This window comes from Euprymna scolopes, chromosome 30 (genome assembly GCF_053919585.1).
Source record: "Euprymna scolopes isolate OS-2025 chromosome 30, ASM5391958v1, whole genome shotgun sequence".
Taxonomy (NCBI): domain Eukaryota; kingdom Metazoa; phylum Mollusca; class Cephalopoda; order Sepiida; family Sepiolidae; genus Euprymna; species Euprymna scolopes.
Window position 1 is genome coordinate 75,012,159 of NC_136511.1, and position 26,044 is coordinate 75,038,202.

Here is a 26,044-nt window from a genome sequence, read left to right on the forward strand (position 1 = left end):
AGGAGGTTCACACTACCAGTCATTTTTTACAAAGGAATCACCACTTATCAATGCGCAGAGGCCACTCGAGGATAAGTGTTAAAGAGTGTACAGTGGTCAAAAGGGCAATATCATAGTAATCGTTAGAAGTGCAATTTTGGTAAATTGGATTACTTAAGGGGAACGCCCCATCAAGAATTTGTTTACATTGGACTTGAAGACGCCATATATTAGTCAGGTGGAAGGCAGGTAAACGGAAGCGAGTTCCACGGGTGTGCAGTTCTTAGAAATAAACTTTGTTCATGGAATCTACGTCTCCTATTTTTTTAGAAGAGATTCGCATGTTACTAATTACCTAAGTCTTTCCTTATCAGGGAATGCCGACGGGACTGCTCAGTCATTTTAGTTGGCGACAGTGCACGTCTTCTTGTGCACTGAGTTTCTAATTATCACTTTCCGAATCTAGTTTCATATGCCACGTGGCGGGAGAGGGGGTTAATACCTACTTATGGGGTAAAGTATCCTCGTGTAAGTTTTTACTGACAAGCTTCTGTATAAGAAAACCGAAGACACTCAAGGATGCTGTCTAGTTGCGGTTAGCAGTGTGTGTGCACGTGAGTCTTGTTAGTGGGAGGTACACCCCTTGGTTAATGTTTGCTTTAATTTCTTCTAGGACAACAGACACTTGTGAGGCAATAATTGCAAAACAAACTCCTTTAGGACTGCAAGTGATAAATAAAAAGACCTTCTTGTCTTTTAGACTCCCCCCTTGCCCCCCCTTGCCCCCCCTTACCCCGATCTCTTTACATCAGAAATGGGCGATCCTTTCCAACAAGCAAGCATAATGATACATTAGTATTTATTTATCCACCTACTCTGTGGGTCACTCAGGTTAACTTTAAAAGATGTAATTACGATTTACAAAAAATATATAACAAACACCATATATTATACCAGCGGACCCGTAGAAATTCTATGGTGAATTAATAAAAATTGACATTTTATTTTTGTTGTTGTTTTAGTACTGATAGAAAGCCTAACCAAAGTTCGCGTAGGCATCTTCCGGCAGTTTACGGTCGGCAACCGAAAAAGTTGCCGGGGAAAGTCGATGCGAACGCTGCTAGACGACAAATTCAACACGCTTAAAATAAAACATTAACACGCGAAGTAAGTTTAGTCATATGAAAGAAATATCTTTATTTCTTTTTAAGAACAGTATGTTCACTTTTTTATTAAAAAAAAAAAACGCTTCAAACATAAGTTTGTTTGTAAACATATACATAGAAACAACCACGATTGGAAACATTTTTTTTTGTTTTTTTGCAAGAAAAATATATTAATTTTTTGTTCAACAAATTTTTCAGAGAAAAAAGTTTTTTTCTTTTTTTAACGAAACCATGAAATCAATTATAAATGAAAACGTTTTTCATTAAACAACTATGCTTGAGAACATTTGTTTTTTCAAGAAAACTATCAGAAAAGTATTTTCTTTTTTATTATTAACGAAAGCAGTGTCGTTATCTTTTGACAGGTGATTGTTGATTGGCTTATCGCCGTCAGTGATATTTTTTTTATCGGTTAATTTATTGGCAGCTTCCCGTAAACTACTAGAAGACTGCGATGCGAGCTTGAGCCAGGTTCTTAATTACTGACGTTGTTTTTAAGTGTTTATATGTGTTCCTAGAAAGGACGAGTTTATCACCTATTGCCTAAAGCACCTCCATTCACGACAGTACTATACTATTGTGTTCTATTCCACGATGCATCTTTGTGTGTGACTAGATATCTACTAGTGTTGGGACGATTAATCCGAATCGGAATCGTGAATCGGAAAATCGGAACATTTTGTCGGTATCTGAATCGATATCAGAATCGAAAACAGTTGTGTTTATTTTCCGATGCCAAAAACGATTCCTTTAATTATCTTCTTTTTTTTTTATTTGGTTTTGTTTGAAACAAAATCTTTCACTGCTGGATATAATAATGAAGTAACAAATATTTATCGATTTTAACACAGTAGAAATAGTAAAATCAATAGATCACCCCCCCCTCGCTTCACACGTGTCTTTTTTACGTTTGAGAAATTAGATGCACATCTATCATGTGCTTTTACGGTACCCGGGGTAAAACATTCTTTAGTTAAATATTTAGAGATTTATAAAGAATCGGAATCGGAATCGGTAATTGTATCAGAATCGGGAATTTAGTACGGAATCGGTAATTATGTCAGAATCGAGAAAAATATTGGAATCGTCCCATTACTAATATGTAAACATAACAATTGACTTTATGCCCAAATGTAACAGAGCGCGGTCACGCGTGTAGCGGCTATATGAAAATACCGAGCCGTTTGGAAAATGAAGCCACGGTAAGCACAAAGAAAAATGCTATAAAAGGGGGGGGAGAGAGAGAGAAAGAGAGAGAGGGGGCGTTAGTGAAGACGATTAAATTAGAGACGTGGATGACGTCACAGCCGTTTGGCAATACTTTCCGAGAAATTAGAGACGTGGATGACGTCACAACTGTTTGGCAATACTTTCCGAGAATGAAATGAAAAGCGAAACTATTACCTGCCGCTTGAGTGAGAAAAGTACAGATACTACACTTTCAGCTTTACTTAACCGCCAAGTATTACTCGTCTTTTTTATCACTACGGACTTCTATTTTTTATCGTCGTATTCAGTTTTGAAACAATTCGTTTTAAAATAGTTAAGAAGCTTCTTTTTTTTTTACACACAGCAGCAGATATGGCATTTGATTGGATACTGCTTTCACATCTGGGTAGATGATGTTTGTAGTACTCTCTGCTGCTTCACAAAGTACAGAGCAGAATTCGAAATCTAGTGGGAAAAACCTGTTCTTCTTGACAGCTTCTTTATCATAGAAAAACCGTTGTTAGTCTTTTCTACTCTATACTTATTTTGATGTAGAAACTCGACTGAGCCTTAATCTTTGGTTCGCCTACCTTGTAAAACATTCATATCAAAACTTGTGTAGCACCAGCCTATAACGTTACACTCATTTACATACGTGTAAATGCGTAGACCCTGGGGACCCAAAAAGCTGTAGTCTACGTCGCAAAGGAGACAAATACAAGGAATAGGAAAGAGCTTCAACTCGCTGTTTCAGGATTTAATAACAGACTTTTATTACCCTCTTCTCCGGCTACGCGTGACTTCTCGTTACGGCTGTGCGGTCGTCCACATTTCTAACGTGATCGTGATCTCTAACGTGATCCTTATGCTCAATCTACGAACATATTCTTTTTATATTTTGTTTTCTTTTTCTTCCTCACCTTGACATTACTTCGTACGCAGCCGCCATACGCGCATCCGCGCTCTGTTACAAATCACTGTAAAAGAACAGTTCCTATCTTTTTCTGTCTACCTAAAACTAAACGGAACTTTTTCAAAAACGTCCCATCTCTGGAATACGATACTGAGGGATTGATTCAACTACAGTATTTTTTAAGCCTAATATTGACAAATTCTTGCCAATCTGGCTCATTACTAGGGGTAAGACAACAATATATTCTTTTCATTGTTTGACTCTCAATTGTGTATCCGTTTATATCTTACTTGATTTTATAGTGAGCGATGTGGTTCTCGGTTGATTAACTGTGTCTAACTATGTCGAATATATACTGGAGAGTCAAAAAAATTATAAGAATATTCTGTTGTCATAGCCCTACTAATTACATAATAAAATTCTGACCACTTACTCTATCGTTTATAACTATCTCATCGCCCAATCCTTATGAACGAGTAGCCTTCGAGCCTTGATAAGCGGTGACTCATTAGCATAAAAAAATTACTGAACAACTACTAATTTGAAGTTCATTTATAATCATGTTTTAAAGCAGGTGTGAAAAGTTTTATCTAATGAGGGGACGACGATACACACGTCTTGCTATACGTATGTGACATAGTGGTAAACGATATGGACTGACGACCTGGCAAGTGTGATATCATATGATTTATTATTCAAGATTTTTGCCATCGTAACAATATTCTTAATCTGAATATATTTGTTTTAAATAAACTATAATCAAAAGCATGTGGATGATATTATAAAAGAACGTGCTTGTCGTACCAAATAAATAAGTAAAATGGCTATGCAGAATGGAATGACAACGAGTAACGAGACTATAAACGTCAACATTTTAAAATCTAGCAAGATGCGAGTATATATTCTAAAGTCTTTCTCTGATTAAAGAATTGTTTTCTGGCTGGGTCGGAAGTGGGGGGGGGAGAGGACAGATTCAAATGCTCCATTGCTCCGTATTCTACGTGACAAATTTCACTCTTAAATTCTAACCACAACTGCATACCTTTCAGCTTTTATTATCTTATATGACTCGACTGACTCTCAAAACTGATTTTAGTATGAAATCCTGTCAATGACAATCAATGTTGAACATCGCTCAATCCTATGACTAAAAATTATTTTAACATATACAGGATGGTCGCTAGAAAAGCGGGAAATTTGTCAAAGGATGATTTATTTTTACAAAGAATAATTTTTACAAAGTTTTTCATAGACAAATGTTATATTATACTTATAGGTACTCAAAATTTCGTCCCTGCACTCCACTGCAGCGTCAAACAACGATTGATTTTTACAACACTCACGGCACCAATGCAAAAAGTAGCAATCACGCATTTTATTTATTATCTAAGCTGACCTGCAAATTTCCCGCTTTTCTAGCGACCACGCTCTATCTTATGTCATTAAAGTATATTTTTTTAAAAAAGTCTTAAGGAAACATGTTTATAAAGGGTGATCTAATTTCTCAGAGGTCAAAATCAAAAAGAAAAATACATAAACGTTCATAACATACATTGCGGGCCGTTCGTTCCGGTACCGCGTCCCTTATGTCACCTTCAAACAAGTTTGTTCATATCCTGTTTGTGGAATGCGTTTAATTTGTGGAAATGTATACAACTTTTGGACAGTTAGCATAAAGTCTTACCGACAATCAACACGTCGAGCCGTCGCATATTTAACACACAAGTTTATTGGTAATTGACAAATATATAGGTTTAAAGAAATAAAAAACATTGACTCAGCAATACCTAAATACAAAATGAAGACGAAGAATTTACTAAGACACTAAAGAGAGTCGTAGACTTAATTAAATTACAGAATAGAAAGCATTTTAGTATGAAAATACTCTTGGAAAAAATATGCAAATTATACCAACAGACAAGCTATGATAGATTAGATGATGGTTTCACACGTGGGAAAAAAGTAAACAAATTGGCTGTGATAAAAGAAATAATGTAAAAATAATACATTATTCTATCCTAAGAGTGACGAAATGCAGTATTTCTTAACAGTGATTTTTTTTTAATATTTAAAGAGATAGAAGGTATGCCATGGGAGCAGTTGAGGCAGTCATCTAAAGAGGACAGGAGACAGGCACTGCAAACCTCAGTCCGCGAACGGTTCTGACTGTAACTCCTAAGCAAAAAGGCATGCAAAGGGAAATGAATGCTATGTAATCTATTGGACGGTATTCTTTGTCTCCTTTGCGACAGAGTCTACAGCGTGTGCGTCCCGAAAGTAGGACCAATAATAGGCAAGAGTTATAGAAAAGAAGAGATTTATTCGCCTAGGATCGTCAGTTTTCAATCGCTGAAGTAGGGCCGGGAGTAGAAAGATGTATATGCTTTATATTTAATCACATTTTAACAAGGCATTTCACAGCATACGTGTTTTTTTTTTGTTTTGTTTTTTTACATAGGGGTCACCACTTATCAAGACCCGAAGACCACTCAGGGATAAGGGTTATTGCGTGTACAGTAATCAATGCGATAGTATTGTAGTAATCATTAGTAATAGGGGTTTTGATAGAGTGTGTTACTTAAGGGCGCGGTTTGTCAGGAGTTTGTTTATGTTGGACTTGAAGACGTCCAAGTTGTAGTCAGGTGGGAAGCAGGCAAGCGGCAGAGAGTTCCACTGGCGTGAAGTTCTAAGAAAGAAGCTTTGTTCATGGAATCTACGTTTGGATTTAGGCACAGATAAAGAGCGGGGAAAATTATTGACAGTAGTTTCAGCCAGACGAGTGTTTCTCGTGAAAGATTGGCGAGGGGGGACGAGGGATTGGAGCTCAGACGAGCACCTACCATGGAAATAACGATAAAACAAAGACAGGCTCGCAACGTCTCTTCTGTGTGAGAGAGGTTGCAGGGAAGAGAAAAGGGCATCCCCCACCCAGCCACGAATATTTTGTACTCTGTCAAGGCAGGATAGGCTGTTTTTAGCAGCTCCTGCCCAGATGTGGCAGCAGTACTCCATCCTTGGGCGTACTTGGCTTTTGCAACAGAAACCTTCCTATTACACCCCTTTCGTTCCTCCCCTTCCTTTAATGCGATGTGCAGCTGTGTCCGTTTCTACAATGTCCACAATGGGTTGAGCTAACCTTCGAGAACAATAAGTTGACCTCGACCAAATCTTGTTTACTGTCATTCTCAACTATTGTGATCGCCAACCGTTTAACACGTTGGCGAGCTCAGATCTGGTGTAATAGTATATTGTTTAAATATTCGATTCAACAGACAGACAAAAATGAGTAAAAATGTTTATAGGATTTAAAATGTACGTGCTTATCTATAAATACCTAACTCCGCTCATCCCAAGCAAAAAAAAAAAAAAAAAAAAAACTTCTCATGGTGTACGTACCCGAGAAGGAAAGAAAAAAAATAGAGCACGGAAAATATCACGTAGATTGATTAAGTTTTTTTTTTTTTTTTAAATAAATGAAATATTTTTAAGCGATGAATGCGAATTTGCATTACAATGATAAACAATGCTGATTCGAAAATTTATTTCTGAAGAGCGGTTTTAAATGGAAGTTAATCAGTGATTTATTGCAAAATGGTGTAGCGAGGTCGGTGATCGTCGTTTAGCCATATTTTATTTTAATTTATGTTTTGTATATAATAAAAATTATTCTTTATCTTAGTGTGCTTTTTTTTCTGAAATGAGTTATGGTCAACCACCAAAATTTCTACGTTATCTATATATTAATACGATAATACGGTGTGTGTGTTGTTTTCTGTGCCATGCTGACATCCAGGTCGACTAATTGTTATGTACTTCCATTTCTTGTCATAAATAATTTTACCAAGAATTATTCATAAGTTTTAGTTTCGGTTTCGATTATAGCTGATGGCACTTAAGTCATCTATTTTTTTTAAAATAATTTTATCAAGAATTCTTCATAAGTTTTGGTTTCGGTTTCGATTATGGCTGAAGAAACCCAATTATATATATATATATATATATATATATATATATATATATATATATATATTATTTTCACAAAAACAAGACAACAAAAGTTGGATTGATAGCAACAAGCAGTATATTTCATTGTTTGTTACAAATGTTTCGCGACGATTCGGACAATTTCAAAGTTTATATCGCTTGAAAATATTCACAAGAACGGCCTCTCATCAGACGTATGGAAAAACACTTTTTTAATGAACAATATGGAGTCCCTGTCCTTTTTAAGAAAACTCATGCAATAAAAGATTTCCCTACATTTCTTCCTTCAGGGGTTTTTCCGTTATTTGTGAAAATAATATATGAATTCTCGATTACAAAAACTGGTAAGTTTGAAACCTACAAAGTAAATCACTTTATATTGACTTAAAATTTATTGGTTTATGAACGATTACCGAATTCTCAATTATATACACATAATAAAATTCGGAATATTATAAATAAGATATATATATATATATATATATATATATATATATATATATATATATGTGTGTGTGTGTATATATATGTATATATATATATATGTATATATATATATATATATATATATATATATATATATATATATATATATATATAAGTCTTGGTTTCGGTTTCCATTCAAGCTAATGCACCCAAGTCATATGGATATATGTTTTTATATTTGAAATCGCAACTGCATAATATATAAAAATCGATAGAACATTAATTCTATAATAATATATACGAAATTTGCAAGAATTAAAATATCATATTCAATCGTACTTTTCGACCGGGATTCTCCGTGCGTTCGTGCTAGCTTAGATAAATACATTTACAGTTTTAACAAAAAGGCGAAAATAATATCTGAGCGTCTCCATTTACAGTGAGCATCTACAGAATGCCAACGTCAATATATTATTATATGAATGAGTCCCGCTAGTTTAACAAGATTAGTATATTTTTTGAAATATTTATTTTTTTTTTTTTTGTTATGTAAATGTTATTTGTCATCTTACAAATTTGTTTTATTGTTTCATTTTAGTCATCAGTCGGTTACTTACTGGTTGTACGACGATTATTTCCAACTCTACTCGTCTTTCTCATCTCATTCGTTCAAGGTCAGTCACTTTTCTTTCTATGTTTTTGCTTGCGATGACGAAAAAAAAATCATCGGATTTCACATTTAACATTTTTTTGTTTGTAGCTGTTTTAAACTAACGGCTGCTTTTCAATAAATAACGTTTATGAAATACATGTTTAAATGTATTATTGCTTTTTATGACTGCCACATCTGTGGATTGTTCCGCTCAGAGCACTGTCCTCGTTGTGACAAAGTACAGATTCGACTTAAGAATCTAGTGGGAGAATATCTCTGCACTTCTCAGAATACCTATATCACAGAAAAAGGCATTCCTAGTCTCTCTTCTATCGTATTTTCGATGAAAAACGCTCGATTGATCTTCAATCTTTAATTCCTCCATGCAATGCATTCACAGCAAGTACTAGTATTCTTACTAAATTTGTAATAAACTCTTTCTTCTTGCTTGTGCCTAGTGTCATTAAAACGTTTATTTATAAGTAATCTATGTTTATGGAACATATTTTTTTTACATAGGCGTAACTACTTATCAAGGCCCAGAGACCACTCGGGGATAAGGGTTAAGAGTGTACAGTAGTCAATTGGACAATATAGTAATCGTTAGTAATGGAAATTCATGGAAATTCGGTAAAAAAAAATTTTAACAACTGGAACGGCTCCTCAAGAACTTGTTTACATTGGACTTGAAGACAACCATATTGTAGTAAGCTGGAAAGCAGGAAAACGAAAGACAATTCCACAGGTGCGCAGTTCTAAGAAAGAAGCTTTGCTCATGGAATCTACGTTAAGGTGTAGGCACTGATACAGAGTGGGGGAAAATTATTGATAGTGTTTTGAGCTAAACGAGTGTTTCTTGTGAAAGTTTAGCGAGGGGGTACAATAGATTGAAGCTCAGTCGAACACTTTCCATGAAAATAACGATAAAGCAGAGACAAACTCGCAACATATATTCTGTGAGATAGAGGTTGCAGCGAAGAGAAAAGGACATCTACGAGGATACGAAGTCTATTTTGAACTCTATCAAGGCAGGGCAAGTCCTTTCTGGCAGCTCCTGCCCAGATATGGCAACAGTATTCCATCTTTGGACGTAGCTGGCTCTTATATAGATGGTATTTATTTGCTCCCCCACTGAGCAAATTAGGCACAAGGCCGTTTTTAATGTGAGGTAAAAACCAGCTCCCCTAAAAGTAGGCAAAAAGGGGGCACTCTGGTTACCAAAAATAATAATTGTCCCAGTATAGAGGGTTTCCCCTCCATTGACTGGTACAAATTATCTTAAGTGCAGCATCTGCCGGAACAGATGGTATTTATTTGCTCCCCCACCGAGCAAATTAGGCACAAGGCCGATTTTTAATGTGAGGAGTGAAGGGAGGGGGGAAGGGAAAAAGGGGACCAGCTCCCGAGAGGTGGGAAATGGGAGCTGGTTAATGGTCAGGCATGTGGGGTTGCCCCCACATCTGGTCTTTGCTAGTCATAGCTAGTCCTAGCTAGTCATAGCTTGCAGTATCTGCCGGAACAGATGGTATTTATTTGCTCCCCCACCGAGCAAATTAGGCACAAGGCCAATTTTTAATGTGAGGAGTGAAGGGAGGGGGAAGGGAAAAAGGGGACCAGCTCCCGAGAGGTGGGAAATGGGAGCTGGTTAAAGGTCAGGCATGTGGGGTTGCCCCCACATCTGGTCTTTGCTAGTCATAGCTTGCAGTATCTGCCGGAACAGATGGTATTTATTTGCTCCCCCACCGAGCAAATTAGGCACAAGGCCAATTTTTAATGTGAGGAGTGAAGGGAGGGGGAAGGGAAAAGGGGACCAGCTCCCGAGAGGTGGGAAATGGGAGCTGGTTAAAGGTCAGGCATGTGGGGTTGCCCCCACATCTGGTCTTTGCTAGTCATAGCTTGCAGCATCTGCCGGAACAGATACTACACTTTGAGATATTAAATCTTTTATTCATGTTAAAAAAATACAGTAAAATTAACGGTGAACAAAAAACTTAGGCACATGGCCAACTCAAAAGGGGGGATTTTGGGGGTCGTTGGTCATCCTTGTCGCTCCAGAACTAAACAAAGTCAAAAGTTTCTCCCAGCTAGTATCTTCTTTCACCATAATACCGCATTCACCCTTTCATCTTGGGGGACGTCCTAGTAACTCCCAATTTTTAAAACATTTTTTATTGACGTGTAAAAACAAAAAAGATAACAATAAAATGGTAACAATAATTCATTTGTGTCGAGGGAGGGGGAAGAAAAAACAAAAGGTGATTAGTAGGACCCTCCCAACCCCGTCTAGTTGATAGACTGCCCGTTCCACTAGGTTTGTAAAAGGAACCTCGCTTCTGCGGGTCAGTCTCTAGGTGGGGATGCCCTCTAGATGGGGGTGAATGGAGAAAAGAAAATTTTGTGGGTAAGGGATGGAGGTTAGTTTGTATTTCTTTTTCTCCAAGATGGGTAAAATTTAGAGGAAGGGGTGAAAAACAAAAATTGCAGGTAAGAGGGGATGGGGATCTTGGAGGCTTCCTAATCGGGGAGGGATGGAACACACACTCAGCTAGCTGAGAGACTACTTGTTTAATTTAACTTTACAGAACTGCGCGTTCCACACCTAGGCGGGGAACACGTATTCGAATTTGGCTCCTCTTCGTACACACAGACTTGCCACATGTATCCATCTTCTGTCAAATGCCGCGCGATGCAGCCTTCTTCTATCACATCTGATCTTCACCCGTAGTTGGTGTTTAAAGAACGCGATCAGATCTTGATCAGAAAAAGACAACACCCCCCGGCAACCTTGCAGACGCGACGTCCAAATCACCATTCTCGCCACGGCCAGAATCGTAACGTAGACCATTTGTCTTTCCCGGTCCCACGGCGGCCTCACGTTGTCCACAACATTGGATACAGTAATTGGGCGAGGATGCTCAGGATCGATGCGAGCCGTCACCCCACTGACATACGACCAGTACTGGCGGAGTTCGCGGCAATCAAAGAAAGCGTGATCCGTAGTTTCCACAGCCGTTGTCCCACAACGGGGACAATCGGGCGACTCCAGAAACCCAGAACTGCATTGTATGTTGTTGAGTGGAAGTGCATTTCGGGCCAATCGCCAGGTCAGAGAGAACTCCGAATTGTTCAGATGACTCGAACCTGGCGCCCAGCTCCACGCGGAGCGGATCTCACTCTGCTGCCACCCCAAACGCGCGCATAGCGGGTCGTCAGCGGCCTCCCTCACTAGATCCCTGTGGAGTTCCCTACGGGTAGCAGTCACAAGGTCACTGGACCTTGGTAGTCGTTTTAGCGCGGCTCGGCACTCTTTCATGTAGGCAGATTCTCCCCGCGGCCTGCGACGGCTCTCGATGGAAGGGTCGAGAACGAGGTCGGGGAAGGCGGCAGTAACCACGGGGTGCCACGGTTGGTCCTCCTGCATATAGTTGCTCAGGAAGGCCAGTCTCTCAGCATCTCGATGACACTTCAAGTCCGGCATTCCCAAGCCTCCCTCACACGGACGTTGAATACAGACCTGTCTGCTCACCCAGTGTCTTCCTCTGTCCCAAAGGAGCGAGGACAAGAGTTCGACGAGAGCTTTTAGGTGTTGTGCAGGCAGGGGAAGTACGGCCAGTCGGTAAAGGATGAGAGGAAAGACGTAAGTGGCGCACGCCTCAGCTCTACCCTTTAAGGAAAGTTTCCTAGGAAGCCACGAACTGACTGCAGCCTCCACCTTTGACCGTACCTCCAACCAATTCTTGTCAAGCTGGAGACCCGGTCCGAACCACACGCCGAGGATCCGGACCGGGCCATCTGTCCAGCTGAAGGGCGCAGGGAGGTTTGCGTTGCCACTCCATGCGCCCAACCGCAGTCCTACCGACTTGTTGCGGTTTATCTTGGCCCCTGTAATTCTTTCGTACTGTGTGAGTGCCTCCGACACGACCTCAATGTCTCTGGAGCCCGACACGAAGATCGTGACATCATCGGCGAACGCGGATACCTTGGCAGCTGAGCCGCCAGGCAGAGCCATTCCGCGCAGGGCCGAATTTGCCTCCCCATGTCTCAGCTTGCGGAGAAGAGGCTCCAAAGCCAGGACATAAAGCAGGGGCGACAGCGGACAACCCTGACGAACCGACCGAGAGATAACAAAGGGTTTCGAGCGCTTTCCGTTCACTTGCACGACAGCCATGGGCTGCCGATACATTATGGAGATCCACTTGCAAAAGTCCGGTTTAAAACCGGCGGCCTCTAAGACAGATGCCAGGAAACGATGGTCGACCCTATCGAAAGCTTTGGACTGATCTAAGTTTATCAGCGCGGCTTCTGTGTCGTCATCTATTCCCCCCTCTAGGATCATGCGGATCAGGTGCAAGTTGTTCTGAATCGATCTCCCCTTCACAGCGTAGTTCTGTTCTGGTTCAACCAACTCGTCGATAACAACCTGCAGCCGATTCGACAGGACCTTGGCCAAAATCTTCAACTCTGTGTTTAGCAGAGTTATGGGCCTGTAGTCATCTAACTCTTCCCCTCCATGCCCGTCACCTTTCTTCAGCAATGTGATCACTCCCTTGGTCACCTGCCCTGGGATGGATCCCTGAGCAAACCAATGGTTGAACATATCCGTCAGAAGAGGCAGAAACATGGGCGACAGCCTCAAGTACAGTTCGTATGGCAGACCATCAAGTCCTGGCGATCTGTCACAGCTGACCTGCTTCAGCGCAGTAAAGACCTCCTGCTCCGTCACCCGGCCCTCGCAACCAGCCGCTCTAGCCGCCTCGAGGCGGGGAGAGTCGGCCAAATAGTCGCTAAACTCAAGGACCGGAAGATCGGGCTGCTGCGTAAAACGCTCCTCGAAATGTTCTCGAAACCCCTCGCAAATCTCCCGAGTCGATTCCAGGGTGCGTCCATTCGGATGTTTGATTTTTGCAATATATTTGTCCGAGCCACGCCTAGAAACCTCACGGCGCACGTCTGCATCAGAATTGACTGCTTCGTTGCCTATCTTTCTAAGCCTAGCTCTAACTACTTGGCCTTCGTAACGCTCGCTAGTCTCGCGTAGAAGGTCCTGCTTAGCTAGTTCCTGACTAACCCTATCACCCTCCCCGGTAGCCTGGGCTAGTTTCTGCTCTAGCTTCTTCTTCGTCTTGGCCTTATCTAGTGCGAGGCGCTGGGCATACTTGACGGAGAAGCTTCTGATCTTGGCTTTGAGACCTAACCACCACTTACTCCCGGTAACCGCCCCCACTAGTGCCTTTTTAATCAATTCTCTTAACTGATCTTGGAAGTCTTGTCTCTCCAGAAGGGAGGTGTTTAACTTCCAGTACCCCGCTAACTTAGGCCTATTTCCTAGCTTCAGCCGGGCCATAACTAATTTATGGTCCGTCTGGCCTAGCCAAGTGAACGTGGGACAAGATAAGAAGTCTACTTCGCCTCTCCTAACTAACATCCTGTCCAAATAAGTATTTGGATAGGAGGAAACACTATTGGTCCACGTCCACATCTCCCGCCCTGGATGCTCGACCCGAAACCTGTCGACCAGACCGCATCTAGCCATCAGATCAGCCAGGCTGGACTCGCACCTCTCCGATCCTCTAGCTCCGCCTCCTACCTTATCTATGTCGGGGTCTAAGATGGAATTCCAATCCCCCATTAGCACTACCCGCTTCCGACAATCTACAAACGCGTCAAGCTGACTGAAGAATGAGACCCTCTCACGAGCGGTGCTGGGCGCATGAACCGCAATCACCCGAAACACAGAATCTTTTACGGCAACATCGGCCACAACCAGCCTACCCACTGCATCTCTATGGACAACGTCGACCGTCGCCGACAGGGTACGTTTAACCAGCACGGAAACTCCCTTCCCCCGCGGGCTGCCATATGCTGAGAAAACCTCAAAGTCTCGGGCCAGCACCTGACAGTCCACAGAGGAAACGAAATGCGTCTCCTGAATCGCAGCGACATCCACTCCCAGGGACAAGAGGTCGTGCCGGAGGCGAGCCGCCCGGCCCGATGATCTCAAGCCCCTCGCATTCAGACTAGCCAAATTCAAAGCCATGGTACCTACCTTAAGGTGTGTTACACTCAGCTCCGAAGTCAGCCGGGGAAAGGACACCGACGTTGTGTGCAATGCTCAAGGTGGTCAGGTTTTTCATGTCCTGACCTTCTCTCACAATGCCGCCGACATCCAAAGGGTAGGTCAATTTAAGGGCCCTATAGAGTGACGGATGGACCAACACTGGGACCCTTCCCTTGCATTGTTTTGACAGTTCATCAAGAGAAGGGTCATTTTTTTTAACCAGTTCAATTCCCGGAAACGCCCCTTCAGCGGCCTGCAGCCTTGTCCACAAGTTGGTCTTGCAGGCCTCTGGAGTTCTGACAAAGGTTATTAGGAGTGGGGCGTCCGGGAAATTTGAGGGGATATTTACATCTTTCCCCTCTATCTGTTTGTAATCGAGCAGAGGTTTTAAGTTTTTCCTCTGCCGATGGGAAATGTCTGTGGCCACAGATAGAGGGTCTACATAACATAGTTCCTCAGGGGCAAGGACCTTTGGTCTGCAAGAGGCAGAGGAGTCTCTCCTCTCCCTCGGTTCATTCTTTTCATTTTCTTTTTGGGGTAGTGGCTCAGTTTGCCTTGGTGTGGGGACGGGTGTTTGTGTGGTGCCTGGTGTTGGTGTTGGTGTTGGTGCAGTGTTTGGTGTTGGTGCGGTGTCTGGTGTTGGTGTTGGTGCGGTGTCTGGTGTTGGTGTGGTGTCTCGTGTTGGTGCGGTGTCTGGTGTTAGTGCGGTGTCTGGTGTTGGTGCGGTGTCTGGTGTTGTTGCAGTGTGTGGTTTGGGGGTGGAAGTGGATTTTGTTGTTAGGGGTGGTGTATGTTCACAGGGAGTGGGGGCCACCTTTTCTTCCTCTTTTCTTCTTTTGTTTTTCTTTTTCATTCTTTCGAATGAACCGGGGAGAGGTGAGGTTGAGTTCCTCTCCCTCTCACTTGCGGATTCATCCTCAGAGGAGCAGTCTTTTCTCCGCTTGATCCCCGTCTCGATTGGTGTGGGGACCGTTGGTTGTGTCTGCTCCTCTATTTGCTGCTGCAGCTGTTTTTGTTGTTGCTGCTCTCGCTGGTGTCGTTGCTGCTGCTGCTTCTGCTGCACTTGCTGATTTTGCTGTTGCAGTAGTTGCTGCTGCAGTTGTTTCCGCGGCATTGGCTGCGGTGGCTGTTGTTGTTTCTGCATTTGCAGAGGCTCCTGCCTCGATTTTTGGGCTGGTGGTGGGACGGTGGCAGAAGGGATTAAGTGTTTCCGCTTTTGTCTCACTACCGTGCTCCATTCTTCCCCCTTGGCCTCCTGGGTGGTTTGAGTTTTCCTTGGAGCTGGGGTTGGTGCTGCAGTTGCAGGGGTTGTTGCCGCCTGTTTTGGTGCGGGCGTTGTCTCAGTGGATGTGACCGCCTTTTGGGTTATTGGATTAGGGGTTACCCTTTGGGGGCAACTCCTAGCCATGTGGCCCTGCTTTTGGCAGAACCAACAGTGTGGACGACGGCCCTCCACCACTACCGTTATGCTGGCGTCTTTGTATGTCAGCAGCGGTGGTATTGCCTGAAAACCTTTCCTCTTCAGCCTCATTGCTATTGTGTAGCAGCCCAGGTGAGTCCCAGTTTTTGACCGTATTGGGGTCACCTGTTCTACCTCACCGTACTGGCTGAAGAGGCATCCTAATACTTCCGCAGGTATTTGGGTTGGCACATTAAATACCTGCACCCGAGTCCTTCTCTTGCCCTGGTATTCAGGTGTTAGTTTGACTCTCCCATGCTTTATTTCTTGGAGGGAGAGTCTCTCTGCATCTTCCTTGGTGGGTAGGAGGATGTCCCACATGGCGTAGCTCCTCTGGTACAGGTATAATACCGGGATATTTAGCTTATGTAGGAGCCCTGCCATGTCTTCCTTTTTCATCCCTAGGAGGCGGTTTTCCGGCATATCCGAGATGATGAGGGAGAGCACTCTGTCTTCGATTGCCTCCCAAGCGCCTGGCACTGGTTTAATTTCTGCCCCCTCTATGTATTGTCTGTACTTGGTCAAGTACAAGTCTTTATACTCTTGAGGGGACAGTTGCTTCTCTACAGTCTTCCCCCATGCCAACCCTCTTGTTGGTGTTGGATCTTTGGTGAGGTTGGACTGTTTTTGCTGTTCCTTGGCGGAAGGGTTGCTATTTTGAGGGGCATTTCCCTTTCCGCTTTCCTTTGGGACCGACTCTCCCTGCTCTATACTTCTTCCAGGAAATACTTCCCTTTTTGGGGAGTCGGCCTCCTGGGGAGCATTGTCCTTGGGAGCTTTTGCCCCTTTTGTTTTGGGGAGGTTTAGGCTGTATGCCCCCTCGTTTTCTTGATTTGCTCCCCTTTTGGGGCAGTAGCCCTCCTGGGGAGCACTGTCTCTCTTATCGTCCTTTGGGGCTACTGCCTCTTGATTTTTGTTGTCAGAGCGGGATGCCCTGTCCAACATTGTTTTTTCTCCCCTTTGTGGGGAGTCGTCCTCTTGGGGAGCTGCTGGTGAGTTTTCTCCCTTCTGGGGGGCGTCCTTCGGTTTCGTGTCCGGGCGGTATGCCCCGTTGCTTTTTGCTTCCCCTGTTGGGGAGCCGTCCTCTTGGGGAGCAGTTTTTCTTGTGGTAGCCTCCTGGCTGGGGGTATCTGTATTGGTGGTCCCCGGGCTGGGGGTGTCCATTTTTGAAAAAAGCTCTCTCTCTTCTGTATAATTCACCAAAATGAGTGACGTGGAGTCGGCGTCCAAATTGGGAGCCGACTTTGGCGCCAAAAAGAAGTGGCGCCAAAGGCGGCAAGAGGGGAGATAGAACTGAGAGAGGGAGTGGGAGGTTAGTGGAGGGAAGAGAGAAAGTGTTTCCGACCCTCCCTCGCGGGAAGGTCGTAAATTATCAGCTCGGATCCCCCCCCGTGGGGGAGGGGGGAGAGCAGAGAAAGACAGACAAAGTGGGGGTGCGGACAGAACGCTACCCAACAAGCTCTCCGGGCACGAGAATGTGTCGCCAGAACACGACTGCCTATCGCTGTGTATGTATCAGAGAACAGATACTACACTTTGATCTTGTCACGAGGGCCGAGAATTTGATCTTGTCCCCCGTGCCACAGAGGGCGGGGGGACTGTGATCCGCGTACATGTATCTGCCGGAACAGATGGTATTTATTTGCTCCCCCACTGAGCAAATTAGGCACAAGGCCGTTTTTAATGTGAGGTAAAAACCAGCTCCCCTAAAAGGGGTCACTCTGGTTACCAAAAATAATAATTGTCCCAGTATAGAGGGTTTCCCCTCCATTGACTGGTACAAATTATCTCAAGTGCAGTATCTGCCGGAACAGATGGTGTTTATTTGCTCCCCCACTGAGCAAATTAGGCACAAGGCCGTTTTTAATGTGAGGTAACAACCAGCTCCCCTAAAAGGGGTCACTCTGGTTACCAAAAATAATAATTGTCCCAGTATAGAGGGTTTCCCCTCCATTGACTGGTACAAATTATCTTAAGTGCGGCATCTGTCGGAACAGATACTACACTTTGATCTTGTCCCGAAGGCCAAGAAAGGAAAAAAAATATATATAGATAGAGAATTGCATCAGCAGTGAGATAGAAGGATCCAACCATTTTTTCCAGCGGCCTTGGCCACAGATTTGATGTACGTGTTCCATTTAAGATCAGGAGTAAAGGTCAAGCCCAAAAGCTTGTCAAAGCTTGAGGTCTCCCCAAGACGAGAGCTATTCATTTCAATTGATGTCAGATGGGGATCAAAACGATGATGATGTAAAGATAAAAGCTTTGTTTTGGATGCATTAAAAGTAACCAGCCACTCCTTTCCTCCATTGTACTATGTACTCAAGATCAGAGGAGAGAAAATCGGAGAGAACTTGGTCGTTTACTGTCTTAGATGTGCTACCGTAGATGGTAGTGTCATCAGTATAAATGTCTACGAATTATGTAAGGATGTGATTTGGAAGATAATTAATATAGATCAGGAAAAGAGTTGGGCCCAGGATGGATCCCTGAGGGACTCCAGCATTAATACTATGAGCTTCTGATTTTTGCCCATCAACCACTACTCTTATGAACCTATCAGAGAGAAATAATTTAATAACTGAGAAGACATTTCCATCTATACCATAACTGGAGATCTTGCGAAGTAAACCTTTATGCCATACCCTATCAAAGGCCTTTAATATGTCAAGAGCAATTGCCTTAGAAAGGTTGCCTCCGTCGAGAGATTCGCTAATCCTATGAGATATAACTGTAAGCACATCTACTGTAGATCTAGCAGAACGGAAACCATATTGTGTGTCACTAAGACGGTTATTTTTGCTGAGATGGTTGACTACTTCTCTATTTAACACAGATTCCAGCAACTTACTGATGTCGCAGAGGAGACTTATTTCAACGAAATTGCTTCCTAACAATCTACGACATGCTTCAACTCAAATTAAATATCGACAAATATGTAGAAATGCATGTTTTAACAAACACTGCTAACTGAAGTGAACACACGAACATAATTTGAAAAAAGAAAAACAAACAATTGTCATCGGTGATTGACGATTAAGTGTGGCGCGAAGAGCTTCCGCTATGACACTTGACTTCCTTTCTCTTTCCTTTCTTTTCTTTCTCTTTTTTGCTAAGCGGTCGAAGCAGATGCATGTGTAAAGACGTTTTCGCCGTCCAATCTTACGGCACGTCTACACTTTCAACAATGACTTACACGGATTTACTTTAAAAACTTGCAAATTCTTTTCTTTTTCGTTTAATAAATTCTGCGGACTTAAAATATGTAAACTTGCTCTTTATTGTTGATTGTGTTTTGGAACACAAAATGCAACAAATCCTTTTCATCAAACGTCCTTATAAGTAATAAAATTGTGTTCATTTCATTCATCATTATTTCATAATATTCTTTATGATTCAACTGACAATCCATCTATCATATTAATCAATATCCTAGAGTTGCTTTTGCTTTTGCTGTGATGACTATCCTGGCATATGGCAGCAGTTATAAGGACGCTCGTTTGGTGCTTACTTCACGACATCATCTGTAATGATGTCGTCGACCCCTAAGCTTTGATGCGCCAGTGATGAACTTTGCCGTCGTCTTATCTTGAGGGATGCAATTTTTTTTTTTTTTTTTGGCAAATTACTTATGCTTTTTTTTTCGTTAATGAAGACAGATGTTCTGAACTCGTTCCACGCTGTGATTATGATCAGAACACAATCAATCGTAGATGCGAGCATGATTGACATTAATCCGAAAAAGGCAATCTTACATAATCTATTATATAAATGGCAAATTCATGTTTTTATATTAAAGTAAAACTTGAAAAATCCATAACAAACAAGCACAAATTCGATATTTTTAAATCGGCAGAACCTTGGATACATAATATGTAAAAGTGAAAAAGAAGATACATTATCTGTTAGCCAAATTGCAATTTACATTATGTAATGATATCAGGATGTACACGCATCGTTTAATATTATCATGTAAAGGGAAGTAACTCTCATTTATTTCACTAAGTTCCTTTCCTATCTAGAGTTATGTGTGTAGTACGTTCAAAGAGAGGAATGGGCTGGGCGGAGAAAACAGAGGTTAGGAAAGCGAGGGCGAAGCGGGCGAGAGAAGAAAGAAAGAGGGATAAACATTATGTTACAATTGGCCAAGATCAAAGTGTAGTATATGTTCTTCAGATGCTGCACTTCCATTTCTTGTTCTCTTTCGGTGGAGGAGCGGTCCTTTGCGACTGAGACAATTTTTATTTTTGTACCTTTTCTCCACATTAAAAACCGACACTGGTGTCTAACTCTGTCCCGTGGGGAGGCATTGTAAATAGGTACAATATTACCCTGAGCAAAGTCGGATAAACCCTGCTAGTACGGTGATAAAATTTAGTAAATTTGAGTAATCTTTTAATAGAAAAAGAAAATACATTTTATCAGAGGAATAATTCGGCTCAACATGAATGCACAAACTCAGAGTAATCTTGAAGCTTCCAAATTGTTGCAGAGGTAGAAAAGAGGCCATTCTACAACTCAGCGATTCCTACCTCATATCTCTCAAAATCAAACAGCGATGACTTGTTAATAACTGTAACTCCCTATATTTTTTTTTTATTACATTTTCACCCCAAACAAGGCAAATTGCCACTTTGGTGTAGGGGGCTACTGTCAGGGACAACAACTACTGGGGTACTATGTAGGGATTTGGGCAGCAAGGTATCGGTTCACGTTACACTTGAACTTCTGCACGTCAGTACTGTTGGGGAAGCAGGGACCTGGAATGGAATTCCAGGGTCTAGCGGTTCTGGGGAAGAAACTATTGGAGTAAAAAGATCTTTTACATCTAGGGATCTCTACAGTGTGGGGGTGGGATTTAGCAGCCTGTCGGGTTTGTCGAGGGTGCTCACGTCGTGGGGGCACAAGTGATTGCAGTTCGTCAGAGCATTCACCACTAAAATACTTGTAGAAAAGGCAGAGGGAGGCAACATTTCGTCGATGGGACAGAGGCTGAAGCTTAGATGCCAGTTCAGGGCCTATCAGGTTTGCGACTCTCTTTTGAACCTTGTCAAGGAGCGAGAGACTAGTAGCAGATATTATTCATATTTCCCGCTGTTCGTGGACAGGTCACTATGTAATCCCCTCCTTACACTTATAGCATAACATCCTTCATCTGTAAACAGATTTATCTCTTCTGTGACAGCGATAAACTGTTTTTATCTTATTTTAATGCCTTTATAACCCCCCCCCTAAAAAAAGAGCAAATAATTAGAATTTGCTAGTTCTGACCTAGCCAAACCTCGTTTACCATCATTCTCGTCTAGCAAAACTGTGATCGTACTCTATTTAACAAGTTGATGAGGTCAGATTTAATGTGACAATATATTGTCTACTTCTGCATTTAGCGCATCGGATTTCTGTGATGTCTGTTCGCTCTCGACAGGAAGAAGACGTAAAGCGCCGGAATATGCGGAGTGTCGATCAAATTTTAAAACGCTAGGAAATACGTAACAAAATGTATCGGATACTAATTACAGCGTAAAAGGAATGAAAATAAAATAAAATATAACAACACCCAACTGTAAGTTTCATTAATATATTTTTTTTTTAAATATATTTGGAATAGATAGAAACATTTTTATTTTTTTCAAGAGAATTTTCAGGAAAACAATTTGACTGTTTTTTGAAAGTTTTTAATGTATATTGTCAAGGAAAACTTTGGAATTTGTTTTCGGATTTTTTTTTTTTTCAAGAAAAGTTGTTACACTTTTTTTTAGTAAAATCTGTTGACATTTTGTTTTTAGGCTAGGGTTAGAGTTGGACTGATTAAATTTGTGCGTTATTCCAAACTATATTTAAAGGTCACGGTTTAGGATGTAGGGTTAGGGTTAGGGAACAGGTTTACAGTGTGGGTTTTGGGCTAGGGCTTAGGGTTAGGGTTGAACTAGTTAAATTTGTAAGTAGTTAAAAACAAATTATCATTCTTCCAATTTATATAAAGTCGTCTGCTTTGATTTTTATTTACTAGGCGTGTTTGTTATCGCTTTTTCATTGGCTGATCAACATGACCAGCACTGGGCTGGCTGTTTCCATCAGTTGCTGGTCAAGTCCGAGCCAACATTTACGGAAATGCGGCGCGCTAAATGCAGAAATACCACATATTGTTTCCATATTCGATTCAACACACAGAAAGACGTTAGTAAAAGTTTTTATGGGATTTAAACTTTCGGTGCTTATCCATAAACTCTCCTTCCCGAAAAACCAAAAATCAAAAGAAACAATGGAAGTATTCTATTCAGGTTACCATTAATTTTTTCAACATGTTGAAACGCACACTTTTAAAAGCACCTGTTTCGTGGCGAAGAAACAATACTAATATAATTATGTCAATTTTGAGCATATTCCGGACTATATATATATATATATATATATATATATATATATATATATATATATATATATATATATATATATATATATATATAATTGAAAACTTTAAAATTAGTAAAAAATGATCTTTTATCCCATTTGGTGAAATATTCTTTTGCTTGTAAGTCAATTAATGTCTTGCAAGTATCGAATTAGTTAGCTTTCAATAACTTGGGCTATTTTTAATATTATTGTACCTATTTACTATGCCTCCCCACGGGACAGAGTTAGACACCAGGGTCGTTTTTTAACGTGGAGAAAAGGTACAAAAATAAAAATTGTCTCAGTCGTGAAGGATTTCTCCTCCACCGAAAGAGAACAAGAAATAGAAGTGCAGCATCTGAAGAACAGATACTACACTTTGAGGTATTTATTTACTCCCCCACTGAGCAAATTAGGCACAAGGCCGATTTTTAATGTGAGGAGTGAAGGGGAAATGGGGACCAACTGTCCGGGGAGTAGGAGAGCTGGATAGTTACAATTGGTATGAAGGGTTGCCCCTACATTGACCAAGGTCTTATGTGTGGGGGCGCCCCCACATAGGGTCTTTGCTTGCAGTATCTGCCGGAACAGATACTACACTTTGGTCTTGTCCCGAAGGCCAAGAAGCAATAACAAACGCTTTTTAATATTATTGTAAGGATCATCAGTTTTCAGCATTAAAAAGCAGTTTCGATGATTTAAAACAAAACATTATATTATTTCACAGTTTGCCAGCAGTGTTGATCAAACACCACTCTTATAAAACAAACAAAAAAAACGATGTTCCAGATATCGCTCCATATAGTTATTTTTTGTCGAGTTTGTCCTCACCAACGTTATTTGCCGAACTGCTTTATTTTCATAGAGTCCGCACAACTTTATTATAATAAGTGTTCGACTGAGCTTCAATCTATGGTCCCCCCTCGCCAAACTTTCACAAGAAACACTCGTCTAGCTGTAAACACTATCAATAATTTCCCCCACTCTTTATCTGTGCCTAAACCTAAACATAGATTCCATGAACAAAGCTTCTTTCTTAGAACTGCACGCCTGTGGAATTGTCTTCCGTTTTCCTGCTTTCCGGCTGACTACAATATGGTTGTCTTCAAGTCTAACGTAAATAAGTTCTTGATGAGCCGTTCCATATAAGTTATCAAATTTAACAAATTTTCATCACTAATGATTACTATATTGTCCAATTTCTACTGTACACTCTTTAACCCTTATCCTTGAGTGGCCTCTTGGCCTTGATAATGTGGTGATGCCTATGTAAAAAAAATACTCATTATTTTGGTTATTTAATGAGTATTTAATACCCATCATGATTTTTGATTATTTAACTTCTATACATTTATACAATTATTTACTTTATAATATTTGTATATTTGCTTTACTTTTCTTTAATACTATATAACTACTATATATCTACATTTCTCTCTCTCTCTATATATATATATGTGTGTGTGTGTGTATCTATCTACGTATACAAGTATTTTAACGTATGCATATATACATATATATATATATATATATAAAATATATTTTAGTCATCGACATACAGTCCTGTTTCGTTGTTTCACAACTCATCAGTGCCTCTAGACTAACACCCATCCCAAGCCGAGGATCGAACCTTGAACCGTCGTGATGACAGTCGGCAGTTCTACCCCCCTGACTACGGAAGCGGTGGCCGCAACTAATCTGTCCGAATGTCTATTTAAATAAACATCCGTCCGCCACTTGTAAAGTGCCCAAACGTTTGTTTGTAAACAAACCGCGAGCTTCGCATTTTTTCAGCTAAATTAAGTAGCGAGTGAGATTATTTACGATAGTGCTCAACCCAAGAGGGGGGCTTTATAAATATATATATATATATATATATATATATATATATATATATATATATATATATATATACAAGTTAGAAAAACATTTCATCCAAGGCATGAAAATTGTTAAACAACATGTTTTTACTATAGGCTTTAAAAATAAAGGTACAAGATTCAATTTGAAATTTATTTATCTTCAAAGTGCACTTTTATAAATTTTACAAAGTAAGTTATAAAAATTTAATTTAAATTGAATCAAAAAATTACTTTGATTTATTTTATGTAATGTACATTTTGTTGCACTTTTAAATAAAATCATTAAAAATGTTATATCGATATCATTAATTGCTAGATGAAAGATAATGTTTTTAAATTGCAACAAAATGTACATTACATAAAATAAATTCAAGGTAAATTTTTTATTCAATTTAAATTAAATTTTTATACGAGGAGCGTGCAATAAGTAATGCCCCTGACCCACTTCTATTTATCTGATCTAACTAAAGTTTTGCATGTGCAATGATGTATAGGTCTATGGGTTATGTGGCAAATTACAGCTATGAACTAATTGTGGTTTCTGTTTTACAGGTGTTTGAACTGAGTCAGGTGTGAAATGGAGTATGTTGAATGTCGAGCAGTGATCCGGTTTTTGTATTTGAAAAGACGCACACCACAGGAGATTTTTGATGAAATGAAAGAAACTTATGGTGATAATGTCCCATCATATGACCTTGTAAAACGCTGACATCGTGAATTCAAACATGGCCGGAAGTCTGTGGAAACAGCTCCCAGACCTGGTCGCCCTCCCCCTTCTGCCATTGATGAGGCATCTGTCCGTCAAGTTGAGGTTGCCATTTTGGAAGATCGGCACATTACTATTCGCCAAATAGCCCAAGATGTCAAGATTAGTACGGGGTCTGTAGAAACTATCATTCATGACCATTTGCATATGCATAAGGTGTCTGCCAGATGGATTCCCAGGTTGCTCACACCATTCCAGAAGCGAGAACGCGTTATGTGCTCGAGGATGAATTTGGAGATGTGCCAAGAAGATGAGCCTAAGTTTTTCAAAAGACTGATTACACACGATGAAACCTGGGTCCATCACTATAATCCAGATACCAAAGCCCAATCAATGCAGTGGGAGCACTTGGACTCACCACCTCCAAAGAAGGCAAGGGCGCAGCCCTCCGCTTGCAAGGTCATGCTCACAGTCTTCTGGGACCAGGACGGAGTAGTGATGACAGATTTACTGGCAAAGGGTACCACAATTACAGGAGCCTATTACGCTTCACTTTTGAGGAAATTAAGGGAAGCTATCAAAATCAAGAGGTGGGGCAAGATCAGCAAAGGTACCTTCCTCCTGCAGGACAACGCTCCGGTCCACAACTCGCATGTCGCCAGATCAGAAGCACGGGCGTGTGGTTATGAAATCCTTCCCCATCCTCCCTACTCTCTTGACCTTGCACTCTCTGACATTCACCTCTTCGTTGTTTTTTAAAGGAAATCGTTTCCCAGGTGATGCAGCCTTGATTTCTGAAGTCACGTCGTGGTTGGAGGATCAACGTGGGGTGTTCTACAAAAGCGGTCTCCAGAGCTGCATCAAACGATGGGAGAAATGCATGGTGATTCGTATGTAGAGAAAGACTAATAACTGTGCCGAGTTTCGTTGCTCTACTGTTATGGATAGTGAGTCAGTGGCATTACTTTTTGCACGCCCTTCGTACCTTACTTTGTAAACTTTATAAAAGTGTACTTTAAAGATAAATAAATTTCAAATTGAATCTTTTACCTTTATTTTTAAAGCCTACAGTAAAAACATTTTGTTTAACAATTTTCATGCCTTGGATGAAATGTTTTTCTAACTTGTATATATATATATATATATATATATATATATATATATATATATATATATATATGCATACGTTGAAATACTTTTATACGTAGATAGATACACACACACACACACACATATA

The 26,044-nt window shown here is 41.0% G+C and overlaps 1 protein-coding gene across 1 annotated transcript in view; it reads left to right on the forward strand.

The window, feature by feature from the left end:
- Window positions 1-4,087: 4,087 nt before the first annotated feature.
- LOC145254525 (chitinase-3-like protein 1) overlaps window positions 4,088-26,044 on the forward strand; it is a 63,206-nt gene continuing 41,249 nt past the window's right edge. Inside the window, exons 1-2 of the mRNA XM_080113052.1 lie at window positions 4,088-4,162; window positions 8,276-8,351. Coding sequence (XP_079969178.1) covers window positions 4,088-4,162; window positions 8,276-8,351 — 151 coding nt within the window. The remainder of the gene's footprint in view (window positions 4,163-8,275; window positions 8,352-26,044) is intronic.